At 40.1% G+C, this 18,246-nt stretch overlaps 1 protein-coding gene across 3 annotated transcripts in view; it reads right to left on the reverse strand.

The window, feature by feature from the left end:
• The window catches only part of rcl1 (RNA terminal phosphate cyclase-like 1), a 37,956-nt gene continuing 19,710 nt past the window's right edge, over window positions 1-18,246 (reverse strand). For all 3 annotated transcript variants that reach the window (XM_078214135.1, XM_078214136.1, XM_078214137.1), the window contains exons 5-9: window positions 17,636-17,760; window positions 15,436-15,561; window positions 13,012-13,168; window positions 8,285-8,388; window positions 1-4,212 (exon numbers count right to left, since the gene is read on the reverse strand). In XM_078214135.1, the coding sequence (XP_078070261.1) occupies window positions 4,065-4,212; window positions 8,285-8,388; window positions 13,012-13,168; window positions 15,436-15,561; window positions 17,636-17,760 (660 nt within the window). In that variant the 3' untranslated portion in view covers window positions 1-4,064. The remainder of the gene's footprint in view (window positions 4,213-8,284; window positions 8,389-13,011; window positions 13,169-15,435; window positions 15,562-17,635; window positions 17,761-18,246) is intronic.

Genomic DNA, 18,246 nt, shown 5'->3' on the forward strand with positions numbered 1-18,246 from the left:
GTCCACATGCTCAATCTTCTCAGTCCACTGCAAGTCTGCACTGCAACTACCAAGATCCTTTTCCACTGTGAATACTGAAGTAAAGTATTCATTGAGTACCTCTATTATTTCTACAGGTTCTATACAGACTTTCCCACAATCACATTTGATAGGTCCTACTCCTTCACATCCTATCTTCTTGCTCTTAACATGCAGAATGCCTTGGGGTTTTCCTTTATCCTGTCTGCCAAGGCCTTCTCATGACTCCTCCTTGCTCTTCTAATTTCCCTATTAGTCGTATACTCTTCTAGATTTCTAACATTAGCTAGTTCCCTGAACCTTTTGTAGGCTTTTCTTTTTTTCCTGACTAAATTTGTTACAGCTTTCGTGCACCATGGTTCCTGTAACCTACCATAACTCCCGTCTCATTGGAACGTTGCTGTGCAGAGCTCCAGACAAATTTTCCTTGAAAATTTGCCACATTTCTTCTGTACATTTCTGTGAGAAGACTCCTTCCAATTTATGCCTCTAATTTCCTGCCTAATAGCCTCATAATTGCCCTTACTCCAAATAAACTTTCCTAGCTTGACTGATCCCATCTCTCTCCAATGCTAATGTAAAGGAGATAGAGTTATGATCACTATCCCCAAAATGCTCTCCCACTGAGAGATCTGACACCTGCCCAGGTTCATTCCCTAATACCAAATCAGCTGACAGAGGCAGGATGAAGGACATCCAGACTCGAAACATTGGCTCTATTCTCTCTCCACAGATGCTGTCAGACCTGCTGAGATTTTCCATATTCCAGCATCCACAGTATTTTGTCTTTATCAGAGGCAGGAAGTTAACAGCAAGTCAAAGTTAACTTTTTAGATGGACTGTAAAATTTACCTAGATGGCTCAAAGCAACCAAAATTTTACATTGAAGGATAGAAGTTTTAATTTAGAAAGAGTGCTTGAACTGTATGTAAAATAGGGACTAGGAATTAGCAACACAATAATAAAACATTTAAGAATTTGAAATGGTTTACTTAAGAATCCAGATTTTATTTTCATTTAAACTTTACTGCTGACATTAAAATAACTTTCCCAGGCACTAGAATTCACATTTGCATTACGGAAAAAGATCATTTCAATGAAGTTTTGGCGTGTTGGACAGGACTTGCAAAAGCACACCTGGAATAGTTTTGATCTCATGATATAAATTCCTGTGACAAGGATTGTCCTGTGTCGAGAGATTGAGTAAAACGGGCCGACATTCTCTCGCGTTTATAAGAATGAGGAGTGATCTAATTTAAACCTATAAATTGTTGAAATGTTGAAAGGAATTTTCTTGCTGGACAGTCTAGAATTGGGGGGTGGGGGGATGCATTGTCTCATGGTAAGGGATGGCCATTTAGGACACAGTCGAGGAGAAATCTCTTCTCGAGGGGAGTGAATTTTTGACATTCTAAAATCCAGAGGGCTGTGCATGCTGAGTTACTAAATAGTCAAAGCTAATCAAAGCTAAGATGGACAGATTCTTGGAATCCAAGAATACAAGGATCAAGCAGGAAAATGGAATGAGATCAGCCACAATTTTTCTGAATGGCAGGGTATTCTTGAGGGGCCATATGGCGTGTTTTGGCCTTTATGTTCTTATGAATCGGTTTCATCACCTTTTCAGGCAGCGCATTTCAATTTATATACTGTTTTGATTAGACCATCAAATCTTTCAGTGAACAGCTTTCACATTAGCAAGAGCTCACCCCCCTCCCCTCCATTTAAAGAAAGAGAAGCTCTGTGGTCTGTTATGATGGTAAAATGTCAGCCATACACATATTGATGGAATTTCTTCACTGCGAAGACCATTGCCAAACCCTCCTTTTCGATGTGCGCGTACCTTTTTCCTGGGTCAGCTAATGTCCATGAGGCATACACAATTTAAAGTAAATGCTTCATTGTCCAATCATCTTTACTCAGTGTTGGTGGCCTGCTTCACACTGACTCATGAACATTTTGTAACAGGTCAGGAATTCTCAAAAAGATAACTTCTAACAACCTTATGTTAAGTGACCCATGTCAGAAATGACAACTTTGCACCCGTTCAAGAACTTTGGCTGCATAAGTATTCAGGCTATTCACAACTAAAGATTTAAGGCATTTTATTACAAAAAAGGCATTTTGACAATGGACAGTATAAATGCAACAATGTATTTCAATTGGAGTGAAAGTGTATGACAATGTAATATTTGCATTTTAAAATGATATACAGATACAAACCATTAGAACATGGTCATTAATACAAATGAATAAACTAAAACAGCCTCCTTTCCCAAGAGATACTATTGAAAAGTGGCAGCTTAATCTTGAGCAAACATTTTTAATAGGTCTGTTATCAGGCAGTATATAAACAATAAAGAACTTGAATTCATATTGTGCCCTTCACACTCTCCCTCTCCAGAGGACTAGAAATTATGCTACACTTGTACAAAGTTCTGATCAGATCTCATTTGGAATACAGGGTTCAGATCTGGTGAGTGCACCTCCAAGGGTATGATGGCCTTGGAGAGGGTTCAGCAGAATGATTCTGGAGCTAAAAGAGTTAAATTATGAGGGTGGGTTGCATAGACTCGTAGTTAAGCACAGAAAACTAAGGGGTAAGCTAACTGAAGTGATTAAAGGATTCAATAGGATAGAGAAATTATTTTCTGTGGGAGGATCCAAAATGGAGCATAACCTTAAAAATAGCGCTAAGCAATCTCAGTTAACACTTCACAAAAAAGTGGAAATCTGGAACATTCACCCAAAAAACTGTTGAAATTAGATCAGTTGAGTAATTATAAAAATTGAGATTGATTTTTGTTAGGTAAGGATATTAAAATATACAGAACTAAGGCGAGTAAACTGAGTTAAAGTAAGGTCAGCCTTGCTCTAATTGAACTGCAGAATAGGCTTTGTTGCATGGTCTATGCAGGTTCCTAACGATGTCCCATAGGACATCACAAAGGGTTTTATAGCAATGAATTACTTTTGAAATTTAGTCGTCATTATAATATTTGGAAATAAAACAGCCAATTTGCTGGCAGCAAATTGTCCCCAAAACAGCAATGAGATAATGACCACGTGATTTGCTTAAAGTATAAAAATGGCCAGATAATAGGGAGGTTCCTGGCTTTTATTCAAAAGAATGTCATGGGATCTTTTGGGGGAAGAAGCAGTTCTCAAGTTCAATATCTTATCCGATAGATGGTATCTTCAACAGTGCAGCACTCACTCAGTACAGCACTCGTCAGCCTAAATTATGCACTTAAGTATCTGGAGTGGGGTTTGAACCTACAGCCTCCTCGCTTGGGAGGCAAGAATGCTACCACTGAGTGAAAGCCAACATTTACACAGCAGCAGGTTTGTGTACCCGAAGTGCAATGGCTTTTTGGACAGTTAGTGGGATCTCCACAGTGTGGTCTCATATAGGGAGGATGGGAAATAGGAGTGAAGAACTGGTAGAGCTACCATATCTGAACCAATTTTGTTGACTCCCATTTTACCTTGAATATAGTTTCAATTCTTACCAACAGGCTGTATTCACTTGAATTATCCACGCTCATCACATTTGTGCTGGAAACCAGTCATCCCACTGAACTATATTTGAAGCCTTTATATATTTAACCTGAGCCATTATGAAATATAAATAACTAACCCAATAGACCCTGAACAGAGTGGAGTCATTCCTTCATGGTGACTATAGTATTAAGTGGAAAAAAGCTTCAGCTGAGTAACTACAAATCTTACACCAGCTTTGAAAAAAAAAGGACACTGGATTCCAGTGAAACACTGATCAACTGGCATTCAGCATTAAAGCTTTTCTAACAAGCAAATGTCAATATAATGTAATTTACAGGTGAATTACATCATGTACTTGTGAAACACCATTTTTCATGTATCAAATTTCAGCAGCACAATTTTCCTGGGTAAAGGCTTAAAACATACAAAGAACTGTGCCAAACATGTCAAGATGCAACAATATGGTAGTTGTTCTGTATGTTGAATGATGGAGCCGGCTCGAAGGTCAACATTGCCTACTTCTGCTCCTAATTCCTATTTTTCTATGTGACGGTTTTACTGATGTTAGAAAAGCCAACACCTATACAAGTCATTAATACTTTATCTCCTCCTTTCTGCTCTTCCATGGGCTGGGCTTCAATTTTGAACATGATCTGGAAGAAGCTTTTCAAATGGCGCAGAAATTCAATCCTTTAAAAAAAACATTACACATTTTCAGGACCTGCAGTCATATTACCGTTCACTATGGTACTCACAAAACATTTAACAGAAATCACATACAGGACAACTATTTTCTACAATAGAGGAATGTAAAGCTCACAGCACGAAAATTGCCACACCAAATAAGAGAATCCACAGAGGAACAAAGTTCAGCACCAAAACAAAGTATGCACGTTAAATCCCTTCAACTTTTCCACTTGTTTTTAAAAATTAGCTTTCCAAGTAAATGATTAACTTTGCTTTTGAAAATTGTGTTCCTTCGATTCAGGAGAAGCATCTATCAAAAAGTATAATTAATGTTTTTTTAAAAATATAGCAATTGGCTATAAACAATCCTCAACTGACAGAACTGAACTAGGCCTCTGTGGCCTGGAAAAACAAAGTCACAATGATCAGCCTAATTTGTGAAAGGCATTAATTACAAGTACAGCGATGTTCCAATAGTAACAACACGTCAGAGCAACAGTTAAGGCAGAAACACATACTTCAGTAAAACGTAAAAACACTGAAGGAATAGATTCCCCACTTTGAACTGATGAATCTGGAGCCAAATCATCAGTGTAAGAACAAAGGAAATTTTGCAGTAAATTAGCTATATCGTGCAAAAATAAAAAAGGTCAATTTGATCCTTTTTGTATTGGCCTCAAAATGAGACAGTGGCCCAAATCTAATATTCCTGAGGAATGCGGATGGACTCTATTATTGAAACAGAATGAATTCAGAAATAAAGGACAAAAAAAAAATCACTAAATATTGTAACCCATTCTCTCCTCCAATCCATTAAACAAAAGCATCCTGAACTATCCATTACTGCAGGAACTCGCAACTAAGAGTCCAGTTCCCTATGGGTTTGCAAGGCATTTTCAAGGGGTCCCCAAAAAATTAAAGTTGATGTTCCGTATCAATGATTGGACCTTGAATGTTGCTGCCACCAGGTGACTCTCCTGAGAACTGCAGCTATAAAGTGTCTCTATTTTTTTTAAAGACTCCCCCAGTGTCCGTTGCCCTGAGCAACACAAGCATACAGAATTGATTCAGTTAGCAGCCTATATGATTAGGTCTGGTTAATAAGGATAATCAGATTTAACTGTCATTCACCATCAACCATTTATATCATTTCTACCTCTACTGAAAAATGTCCACAGTGGAACATCAGAATTTATAGTCATGTCTTGCACATAATAGTTCAATCTCCCAAAAGAGGGACAAGAACCTTCAACTCCCAGAGTCCCTTTGAATCAATGTTAAATATAATGTGATAAATTAGTGCAGCTTCATAGAAAGGGATAAAGCAAAATACTGCGGATGCAGAAATCTGAAACAAACACAGAAAATGCTGGAAAATCTCAGCAGGTCTGACAGCATCTGAGGAGAGAGAATGGAGCTATCTGGCCATCCACACTCGAAACGTTAGCTGAGACCTGCTGAGATTTTCAACATTTTTGGTTTTAGTTCATAGAAAGGGAACATGTTGAGGGAAAGGAAGAATTTGATCCTTCTGGGAACTGTGACACTTAAGAACACCAACAGACTGATTTCAAGCTGCCCACTGAAATGCTGCATCAGCTTTGGCAGAACAACTGAAAAAATAGTCCCAGTGAATCACTGTCAAGAAGCAGATACAGGTATGGATTCCAAATTCTATCCCTGACAGATATATTCTACTCTACTGGCTACAGAGAGTTTAGACACTAGTTGACATAACCAAAAAATTATCGGCACTCAAATGTGTTAAAATACCAGGGCCTATTACCAGTTCAGAGAACTGGCTGGTTCTCATTGGATCAGACTCCAGGTCATACCTCCAATGGTTGCCACCCCAAATTTCAATGTTTCTCCTTGAGAAGTGGCAACTGCCCTCAGAGTGGGATTACACCGGGTAGATGTTTAATGTGTAATTTGTCACTTAAGATGGCAACAGTTCAGTCAAGACATAGCAATCGGAATGAAATATGCAGTGGAAGAACTTCTTCTCCATTTATCAAGTCATGAAACAGATTTTGGAATTTAAAATAAAACAGGAACTTGTTTCACGGAGGGAGGACTGGGTAAACCCAAACTGTGTTGGAATATCTGCGAGGAAGAATTAATTCAAGATGGAGATACCTGATAAACTCCGTCCTGTTTAAATCCAATGCCATTTACAAGGTTCACTCACCACCAACTAAAGCATGATGAATGCATATTTACCCACTCACAAAAATGTGTTTAAATGTATAACTAAATTTTATACAGAAAAAAAAGAGTTGTCCCATAGGAGTCCTGGGGATTGTAATAACATGGGAGGAAAGGCTCAAAGAAAAAGGTTAAGAACCCTTTCATTACTGTCTATCTTCAGTCTTCTGATCCAAAAGTTATTAAAAAACCTGTCACCAGCTCCATAATGACCAATGGGGCTCACAATGAAAGGGATTTAAAGTTTTATATGCACAAAAAAAAAATTAAAAAGGTATAAACAAAGCAATTATAGCATTTAAAATATTCATTATTTTATAATTATATCATGTATCTTCACTATTCTAATCCAGGATTACATCAATGCTGAACTATTCAGTGTCTGAATGCTAAATCAATATTTACACACAATGATGAGTATGAATTCTATCAATGATTAATGCAGAAGTACAAAAAGGGCTTCTACGCAAATGGACTTTTGCTTTTATTTAATTTGGATGTGTCCTGGGATTAAGCCAGTTCACTTTGTTGGGAGATTCAATCATTTATTCCATGCTACCACACAAAAAGATTGCCCCAAGATCAAACCTCAAATACAACGTTCCCATAATTTCACTGGAGTATGAGGGATCGAAGGGTACTCCAGTATAGAAGGCGGTTAGTCAGCAGATGGGACCTTTGCTGACTTAAAAACTGCCCAATTAGTCACTGTTGCCCCTGCTCTTTCCAGGCAGTCCTTCCTAATCTTGTCTTTTCAAATATTTACCTAATTCCCTTTTAAAAGTTACCATTAAGTCTGCCTCCACCACCCTTTCAGGCAATGCATCCAAGATCACAACAACTTGCTGCAAAAAAAAACCATGTCCCTTTAGTTCCTTTATCACGCAATAAATATCCAACAAAACTTTTATTTTACGAGCCTTTGCTGGACTCCTAAAACTCTCACCTAGATCTTCCAATCAGTTCTGCCCACAACATTCTTACCAATCTGATGCTACAGCCCATTTCTTCTTGGATCTTCTAATTCCAGCTATGGAGAAATGGGCAGTGCAATGGCCCCATGATTAAGTCCAGTAGGGTTGGGGGAAGGAGAAGACACACCTCTTTTTTTAATGATACGAGCTGCCATATTCAGGTAAGTTTTTTTAAGGTGCAGTCTTTTAATGAATTAGTGGCAGATGGCCAGGTGGGTGGACAGCCATGGTGAATCTGGTCAGGAGGAGCTAGTCAGGTGGTCAGGAAGGGGTGGGGGGGGGGGGGGGGGGGCGGGTAGTTAGTAAGAATTTGTAGCAGTTGGTAGACAGGTCTAGGCATGCAGATTGATGGGGGTGGGGGGGAGAGAGAGAGAAACAAACAAAAGGGGAAACAGAAAACAAAGCAAGTACACAACAGTGTGCAGTGAGACTCCATAACATGACAATCTTGATCTAGATGGACAGCAATCAATCTGGCTCATCCTTCTTCCAATTTTATCCGATTTAGTGTTTTATTTCCCTTTCTCTGCTTTACTCCAGTCCAATGGAGAATGCATGGCAGTCTGGTAAATCGATGCTTGCCAAATAATGTTATCTTCAAACTCCACAAATCAACGAGGTGAAGAACACTCCAAGTTCATCAGTCTTGTGATGGCACTGCCACTCTTCAGTTATCACAGTACTGTACCTCTTGAAGAAACAGCACCGGTACCGTGATAACTGAAAAAGGACAGTTCAGATCTCGGACCTTTAGATCTCCAGTCAGGGGAACATTTTGAAAAGTATTAAATGCGGCAATTTTAAACCAATATGTCAACAATAAAAAAAACAGACATCTGATCTTTTTGCGGCAAATTCACATCACAGTTGCACAATGAAAAACTTTCACTTACGTGTATGGGGACAGTGGACCAATCTGAACTTTCGAAACATCCTGCTGCCCAAGGGCCATGTATAATAGAGCCAAGCTCTGGTTTATTGAATCTACACAACCACCCTGTACAAACAAAATCAGAAAACAAAGCGAGTTCCAAAAAGCCAACAAACACTGCCTCAGGCAGAAAGTCAAAATCAAGTGATGCACAAAAATGTTAGGAGAATACACTTCATAGAATCATAGAAACCCTACAGTACAGAAAGAGGCCATTCGGCCCATCGAGTCTGCACCGACCACAATCCCACCCAGGCCCTACCCCCATATCCCTACATATTTACCCACTAATCCCGCTAACCTACGCATCTCAGGACACTAAGGGGCAATTTTCTTTAGCATGGCCAATCAACCTAACCCGCACATCTTTGGACTGTGGGAGGAAACCGGAGCACCCAGAGGAAACCCACGCAAACACGAGGAGAATGTGCAAACTCCACACAGGCCTCCACGTTTATTCTGGAATTCCATCAGTTTCTCAGCGTGTTCCCGTTCCTCATGTGACTGCTCCTTGAAGAACTCAGCAAAGTGACGCAGGACAACATCATCCCGGTCAAAGTAAGCAGATATGGAGAGGTAAACATAGGAGGAATAGAGCTCCAGGTTGATCTGCTTGCCAACAGCATCCTCACAGTCCTTGTGGTAGTTCTGACGCACTTGGGAAGCCATCGCACTGAGGATAAGAGTCGCACAATAACAAGCTCATGGTAAAAATGAAGTGGTTTCCAATGAAACTGCCTTTCCTCCTGGTTCTGTATAGTTACATAGGTGGTCGCAGCTATTTAATGCAAAAATCCAGGCTGACACTAGTGCAGTAGCTAGGGAGTATCGCACTGTCAGAGCTGACTATTCGAAAAAGAACAGGGAGAGCTCACCCTGATACCTACCCAATATTTATCCCTCAATTAGCTTACTAAACAGAATCTGGCATCCAGATTGAGGTTAAATTCCGTTAAAAACTTAGGAGGATCATTGCCATTTAGTCTGTGCTTCAACAGCTTGCCTTGACAGAAATAAATTCGATCAAAACCACTTGCACTTGGTGTAAAACTATTCAGTGAGTGCACAGGGCTAATCAATGCCTCATACCATGGAGTAGCCATTATTTTACTATTCATTAGTCTTGTGAATTCAACACTCTCCTCTCCAATTGTATATAATCACCAGGTAATGCAAGAGAGTGATACCATAGTAAATATTTTAAAACAGTTCTATTTTTTTCTTTATTCTGTCATGGGATGAGAGCCTCGGTGGCAAGGCCAGCACTTGTTGCTACCCCTGAATTTCTCCTGAACTGAGTGTCTCCTCTTCCCCCTGAACATTTCAGGGGGAAGAGGAGACAACATGGCTGTGGAAATGGTGTTACATATAGGCCAGACCACGTAAGGATGGCAGATTTCCTTCCCTAAAGGACATTGGTGAACTAGATGGGTTTTTTGACAATTGACGATAGTTGGCAATTTCACTATTAGAGACTAGCCTTATATTGCTGATCTATTTATTGAATTTACATTCCATCAGTGGCCATGGTGGGATTTGAACCCATCTCCAGAGCATTAACTGAGGTTTCAGGGTTACCAGTCAATTTAATGCATAAAATTGCATTATTCTTAAATAAAACAAATATTTATAAGTCAGACACACTAGAATGACTCATCACCGTCTTATGATAGAAACCTAGTACAGAAGCTGGTCAAATATCACACAAGAGGACCAGAAGATAGCCCAGAAATATCTCAACTAATCAAAAAAGGACTTCACATATGTAGTTTAGCTATAAACTAGCCAAAACGGCACGGTAGCACAGTGGTTAGCACTGCTGCTTCACAGCTCCAGGGTTCGATTCCCGGCTCAGGGCACTGTCTGTGTGGAGTTTGCACAGTCTCCTCGTGTCTGCGTGGGTTTCCTCCGGGTGCTCCGGTTTCCTCCCACAGTCCAAAGATGTGCGGGTTAGGTTGATTGGCCAGGTTAAAGAAAATTGCCCCTTAGAGTCTTGGGATGTGTTGGTTAGAGGGATTAGCGGGTAAATATATGTGGGGGTAGGGCCTGGGTGGGATTGTGGTCGGTGCAGACTCGATGGGCCGAATGGCCTCCTTCTGCACTGTAGGGTTTCTATGTTTCTAAAACCAAAATAATACACAACAACCAATCTCTCGGTCATTAGAGTACAAGCAAAAGGCAGCTCTAAGACACTCAGAACATGCTGTGTCATCTGATCCTTTCTGCAGCAACTGATTCTGGTAAGACAAAATGTGGCATTTTGAACAGAGCTCAAATCCCCACTTTTGCAGGTTTGGCTGTTGGTATGGAAACCAACTGGTTTATGTAATCCTACATTAACATTATTCAAGTATGAATTTGTCCCTTGATTTCTTTCCAAATAAGAGGGAATCACTCTTAGACTTAGCCACAAATAAAAGTCACATGCTAAAAATGGCAAGCATGTAGAAAGAAATGTTACGTAGTGGCTATGTTACTGAACTAGTAATTCAGTGGCCGGGACTGTAAAATGCAAGTTGAAAACCTGCCATGGAAGTTTAACAATTTGAATTCAATTTAGAAATGATCACAAAGTTACTGAATTGTCATAAAAAAACCAACTGCTGTCCTTTAAGGCAGGAAATCTGCTATTACCCAGTCTAGTCTATGCGCGACTCCAGTCCCAGACTAATGTGATGAGCCCTTTGAAGTGATCTAGCAAGTCCCTCAAACCACCACAAACTGCAGTGATTTGAAGAGACCCATCACCTTCTCAGGGCAACTGAGGATGAGCAATAAATGCTAATTTTGCCAACAATCCACACATCCCAAGAACGAATGGAAAAATAAAGCAACACACTATTCCTTTCTTTGAAAAGCAGATAAAACCCAGTAATCTATACTACCAAACAAAACAAATTCAACCTCAACCTGGAAGCAGCATGCTCTATTTGAAAAGCAAAAGTAAATAATTATATTTGATCAAAAGCAAGAGATTTTGCTGCTCTAATGGAAATATTGTTTTCTTCATAAAGGAAATTAATTAATTCTTTGATATAAATAGCTCCGTTATGAATGCATAGTTTTCTAAAATGTTTAGGGACTGCTTCTTTAATTAAAGGTAAAATGGAGGAAAGAAGAGGATCATGCAATCTGCTTTGAATTGTAACTGACAAGCCCATGAGGACAGGAGGGCCCAGGTTGAGACTAGGAGCAAGGTGCAAAATGTTCACACTGGAAACCAAAAGCTGGAGCAGTTGGGCTGACATTGGACAGTTTTTGTTTAAGGCACAAAGCTATTTGAAGATGGAAGTTTCTAGACTGTTTCCTATAAAGATTGTGATCCTGCAGAGAGCATGTTTCTCCAGTTTCCTCCCACAGTCCAAAGAAGTGCAGGTTAGTTTGAAAAACCGTTTGACTGCCCATGGTAAATTGCCCCTTAGTGTCAGATTGTTGGGTAAATACCAGGAAGTGGGGGGGGGGGGGGTACAGCAATAGGTCCTGGGTGGGATTGTTGTCGGTGCAGGCCCGATGAGCTGAATGGTCTCCTTCTGCACTGTAGGGATTCTATGAATCTATGAAATGGCCAAACAGCTTTCCTTATAGAGTTTACCTCCCCTGACAGATTAACACCCAGCACCACCACTGCTAATCTGAGAAAGTATAAACCCATGAATTGGAATGAACTGAAAAGCAGGATCAGGGTTCCAGACATTATGGACCACAGGAAAGATAACGAAGATTTCACTGACCAAAATTTGCCTGATCTCAAAGTATTTTCATTAATTACCCTTGACACATGATCTGTGGCTTTTTAAACACCGTTTGTGAAGCAGTTTCTATGGGAGATTCATGCAGCTGTTAAGATATTGCTCTTCAAGACTAAATTAAACTGTTAATAAATCAGACACAGACTTGCAGAAATAATGGATGCTGTGTTTTGAGAGCTCCACAAACTAGGATAATATGCAACACCGGACGACTGCCCACCCTCAGTCACAGTGTCTGAGGAACAAACCTGTGTCTCCTGTCTTTTGGAGGCTGAGAGGCAGCGACGGTGCCAGAGTCAGTGTGCGACTCGGAGGTATCACAGCTAGATTACAGAGAGCCCTTTTTAACTGCAAGCTCTGACCAGTCAAGAGAAATGGGAGGAAAGCTTTTTCTTCAGCAGTTTAAAAATCTCTCCAGTTACCCTCCACTGACCCATCTGACGTGAATAGGAGCGAGTGATCAAATATGGAGTGGTGAAGCCCTGGATCTTCTGGACATCATCCCCCGATCTCCTCCTCCTCCTCCTCCTCCCCCCACCACCCCCCAAACACCCTGAGACCACAGAGACAGAAAAAATTTCAATTGCATACTGCAAACTTCACTAGTAAGACCATAACCACAGTAAATGTGACGTTTATAAACAATCGATTCAGCTGTAAAAGTCGATGAGTCATGGAATTGTTTGTTGTAATGAAGTGTGTCATGTTACTGAAAATGTGGGGAACCACTGGCTTAGAGTATTAGTTGCCATGTGGGAAATATTTAGTCAATATTGCTTTAAATTCATTTCTTATGCTAAACATCTTAAAACTTAAAATCTTGTCATGTAAATTGGTTACTGGGAATTCAAATAATTTCTGTGCAGAGCCCAACAGCCCAGTAACAACAGCTCTGAATTTCCTACCATCAAGACCACAAAATAGTTCAGCAAATGCTCACTCTGTAAACTTCTTCTAAAAGCAGCTTGGCACAGTTCCGGCCAAGGTCTTCTGGTAGGACCGGTGACCCTTGACCTTGAGGGTTTGAAGCCAGCTCAGCACTGAGAAATGTTCCATTTGTTGTTTCTGCAACTAAAGACAGGCCAAAGCCTGGAGACCTAAAACATAAACGCAGGTAGTTAAAAAAAACTTGCACCTGAGTCAGAGGTTTTAAATCTCACTCCCGCACTACAGTGTTATGGAATTTCTCCCAGAATATGTCACAGCGCAAAAATGAAAGAGAGCTTTGAGGAGCCCTTGACTTCTCACTATACTGGGTAATGGTTCATATACTGTCATTTTGATATTTAGTCAAAAAACATATACAAGTGTGGCGATATTATTCTCACATGATTTAATACTGTCACTTACTGAATGAAGTATCTAATCTTGCATTGCAGAGTGTGTTGTTCTTTGTTACTCGGTCTCCAGCTCAACTCAGAGACATGCACAATAAGAACATAAGAACTAGGAGCAGGAGGAGGCCATCTAGCCCCTTGAGCCTGCTCCGCCATTCAATAAGATCATGGCTGATCTTTTTGTGGACTCAGCTCCACTTGCGCTCACCATAACCCTTAATTCCTTTACTCTTCAAAAATTTATCTATCCTTGCCTTAAAAACATTCAATGAGGTAGCCTCAACTGCTTCACTGGACAGGGAATTCCACAGATACACAACCCTTTGTGTGAAGAAGCTCCTCTTCAACTCAGTCGTAAACCTGCTGCTCCCCCTTATTTTGAGGCCATGCCCCCCTTGTTCTAATTTCACCCACCGTTGGAAACAACTTCCTTGCTTCTATCTTATCTATTCTCTTCATAATCTTATATGTTTCTATAATGGTGAGCACATCACTGCATCACAGTGTCCGAGACACTAATCAGACTTCATAATGATCAGGAACATCCATTCTAATCTGAACCACCTCCTATATATAAATACAGTTATGATGGGGTATATTCTGCTTTATTCAAATCCAAAGATTCTATCAAACACTAAGGCATTCAAGACCATGGACCAAGTGCTGGGAAATGTGATTAGTTAGGTGGCTTTTGTCTTTGACTCGATGGGCCAAAATGCCTTTTTCTGTACTGCAGACCTCTATGACTCTCTTTAGCTACATTAGATTATGAAAACCTTGCAGACCAATCATACTGGAGGCTGACAAGTGATTTACATTCTGCAGTTCCAGGGCTTGAATCCCAACATAAACATTTAAACATCCACTTTAGAGAATCAGGAGTTCTGGGCCAAGTAAGTTGACAGAAGGCTTTATGGCCCCCAAGTATCACTTTTAAATGGAGAATATATATATGAACAGATGAACATATGAAGTAGGAGTAAGGTCAGCCCCTCAAGCCTGCGCCACCATTTGAGATGATCAATGCTGATGTGATTGTGGCTTCAAGTGAACTTTCTTGCCCACCCCTTAGAACCTTTGCCTCCCATGTCAATCAAGAATCTATCTAACTCAGTCTTAAAAATAATCAATGACCCTGCCTCCACCGCTCTCCTGGAAAGAGAATTCCAAGACTAATGACGCTCAGAAAAAAATTCTCCTAATCTCCACCTTAAATGGAAGATCCCTAGTTCTAGTCTATCCCATAAGGAGAAACATTGCCTCAGCATTCAGCCTGTCAAGTCTGTTCAGGATCTCACATTTCAATAAGCTCACCTTTCTTTCTTTTAAACTGCAATGAAGACTAGCCCAACCTGCCCAAGGATTCCTCATAAGAAAGCTTCTTCATCCTAATCATCAGATAGGTGAAACTTTTCCGAGCCACTTCTAATGCAATTATATCCTTTCTGAAATAAAGAGACCAAAACTGCACTGCATTCTAGATGCAGTCCTGCCAACGCCCTGACCAACAGTTGCAAAACTTCCCTCGTTTTATATTCCTCGTGAAATAAACATCCATTTACCTTCCTAATCACTTGCTGTACCTGCATACTAACTTTGTGATTTATGTGCCAGGTCATTAGGATTTCTCCGTTTCTGCAATCTCTGTCTATTTAAAGAATATGCTGCTTTTCTGTTCTTCCTGCCAAAGGGGACAAGTTCGCATTTTTCCATATTATACTCCATCTTTCATTTTTATCCACTCACTTAACCTATCTACATCCCTTTGCAGAGTCAGTTGGCAACCCACAGTATTAAACTACAATCACAGGGCTGCAACGTGAAGAAACAGTGAATCAAAACAAAACAGGTTATTTAGAAAATTGTTTGCTTGAAGTTTCAACTGTACGTCTGGTGGTTGTTAACCAGAGCATTTTATCTGGCTTTCTACCATGCACTACATTTCCAAGAAATCTTGAAACATTCTGTACCGTCTTTTTCCAACTTAAATTTAAGACTGGATTGCCGGTTGCCCAAATCAAACTCACTTTCCAGAACTTGCTCCTTTCATGTGATCGGTATAGATGTAGATATCTGGTATGAACTTGTTTAAAATACTTCTAGCTGAATCAACAATCCTGTTGGCTATCTGTGGAGACACCCTGACAGAATATCTGCAGTTCGCAGTGAAGGAAAGTCATAGAACAGCAGATAGATAACAGAACAGCAACCCATAAAAAAACATTTTTTTAAAAAACAAGTCTTCATCCATTTTGCACAAATAAAGCTTCAACAGTGCTTGCAACATAATGCACAATTTTATCACTAGGCTGTAGGTAAACAATCTCACATATAAATATGTTGTACAATGGCAAGCTTCCTCATCCCAGCCCTCCCTTTTTATCTTTCCTTCCTGCTTTGGGTTCCATGGACTGTCACAAAACAGGCAACCACAACTCTACCAATACTGCTGTACAGCGCACTATGGAGAGGTTTCAGGGGCTAATTTACCCCACTCTGGAGACAGCACACAACTTTAGTCTCCTTTTCCACCAGGGATTACACAGCTAAGGCAAGGAATGCACAAGGTTTTTTTTTTAAAATATGGGAAGGAGAATCTGGTATTAATACATTTTAATTTCTACCATGATTTTGGCAATTTCAACATAACTGTTTGCAGAGTGCCACAAATTTCACACAAGTCGCCAAGAAAAAGCTTGAGAATTTCATGGAAACTTGATAATTATTTCAGCTTCTGCCATTCAGTGCTGGATGGCGTCAGCTTTTACTCAATGGCAGAACCCTCGTCCCCGAGTCAAAGGTTGTAAGTTTAAGCTGCATTCCAGAGATTTGAGCATACAATCTAGGCTGATAATCCACTGCAGTACTGTGGGATCTGTGCGCTTTTGGAGACGTCATCTTTCAAATCAGACATTTATACAAATGCCCCGACTGCCCCCCTAAGGTGATCAAACATAGATGACAAACTGCAGAATTCTCTCGAGTGTTCTGGTCAATGCTTATAGACTTAACGAACATAATTAAAAGAATATTTGTTTATTTATTACACTGCTGTCTCTGAGAGCTTGTTATACACAAATTGTTGGCCGTATTTATCTAAATTACTGCAGTAACTATGTTCTGCGAAGTTTGGAAAGGCATTGAATAAATGCAAGTACTTCCCTCCTCTTTCCAACCCAAAGTGCCTGCTCCACCTGTCCAAATGTTACTCTCACGTATGACAATACTGTGCCTTTAAGAAAATGTGTCATGTTTCTCATTTTATACTGCAGCTCTGATCACGGTGCCGATTGTCTGCAGTTGGCAGCCAACCTGCTGAGCATGCAGAAGAATATTTGCTCCTAGTTATTGGGGTGTTTGTTTTCATCCGAGTTAATGTAATTTTACTTTTTTTTTGGATTGTCCCCGGGGTTTCAGTCGAGTTTAAGTAGGTTAATTGACGTGTCGTGTCATGTGCTAATGGGAGGAGCTAGGCCTACAGAGAGACAAGTTGTTGTTTGAATTTGAAAGGAGCAGCTCATTTTCTCTCTCTGGAGTTCTGCTGTTTGAAGACAGGTCTTTTTCTGGAGGCTGTTGTCTTAGTGTCAGAAGACAGGTGTCGTTCTGTACCTCTGTCCAGAGTGTTAAAAGGCCTAGCAACCCAAGTAAGCCCGTGTGTTTTCGCTGACTGATTCTGAAGAGTTTATGTCTATGGAGAATATTGCTTAAATTGGAACGAAAAGAGATAGCTAGCAATTAAGAATTGTACCTTGTCATGTGTAAGCATTTCAATTGGTAAAAGTTATGCTAATTCTTTTTGCTATAGTCAAACTGTATTGTTAAATAAAGTTTGTTTTAATAAAAACTTTCTATTGGGTCAATAGAAAGACACCTGAGTGAAACATCTTATCCTCGCACTAAAGCCAAAATCAAGAATAGTTGGGGGTCGAGCCTAACTTCAGAACACATGGAGTTTCTAATCTGGTCCCCAACATCTTGCCACTGCACATTTATAAAATGTCATAATTCATACAGTCCAAAACAACTTCATGCACCAAGGTGTCACAAAATGGAGTATTTAATCCCCGAATCGGGAAAAGACCTATGAATAACTAATTTTCTCTTCTCCTCCTCCCTACCAAATTGTCTGCTTCTATAAAGCACTACTCACAAAGAAAGAGGAAAGAATAAAGTTTTAACAAACAGGATGAACTGCATGTACAGAACTATGTGCATTCCGAAGGATACGCTACACCTCTGATCCGCTTGATTTTGCCTGGGTCGGTTAACTGGATAGGCTTTAAAAACCTCCGCACTGGGCATGAGAAGACCACCTCACCGCCACCCCCAGGGGCCATGCCTCTCCGCACCACCTATCAAAGCAAGCACAAAACCTGCATTTTAATTGCAACAAACCGAGCTAACACCATGGTAATATAGTCTTAATTTCCATATTCTGGGTCTCTGACAAATTAAATAAGGCTGTCATCACGTTAAAGGAGACCAATGTTTAATTTGTAATTAATGAACTATCTGTACTGGAGTACTGCCTAAACAGAGTACATTGTTTAGGCAGCTATCAAATTTGAACTCAAGTTATAGGAATCATGGATTGAGGAGGTGGGATAGGAGTAAACACACTACTGATTTAGGGCCATTTCTATCTTAAGGCGAAGAATCTTATGATTTACACCCTATGCCCATTAATATTCGGACCTATTTCTAAAAAGGGGCTGTTATATTTTGCAGAGGAAGATCAACAGAAAAGGCTTATAAAGTTACCAGAAAAAGTGGGAGGATTTCAGAATACAGTAAAGGAAGGGCATGAAACTGATCACGAAAGGAAGAACAGAATATGA

Source organism: Mustelus asterias, chromosome 6 (assembly GCF_964213995.1).
Source record: "Mustelus asterias chromosome 6, sMusAst1.hap1.1, whole genome shotgun sequence".
NCBI classification, from domain to species: domain Eukaryota; kingdom Metazoa; phylum Chordata; class Chondrichthyes; order Carcharhiniformes; family Triakidae; genus Mustelus; species Mustelus asterias.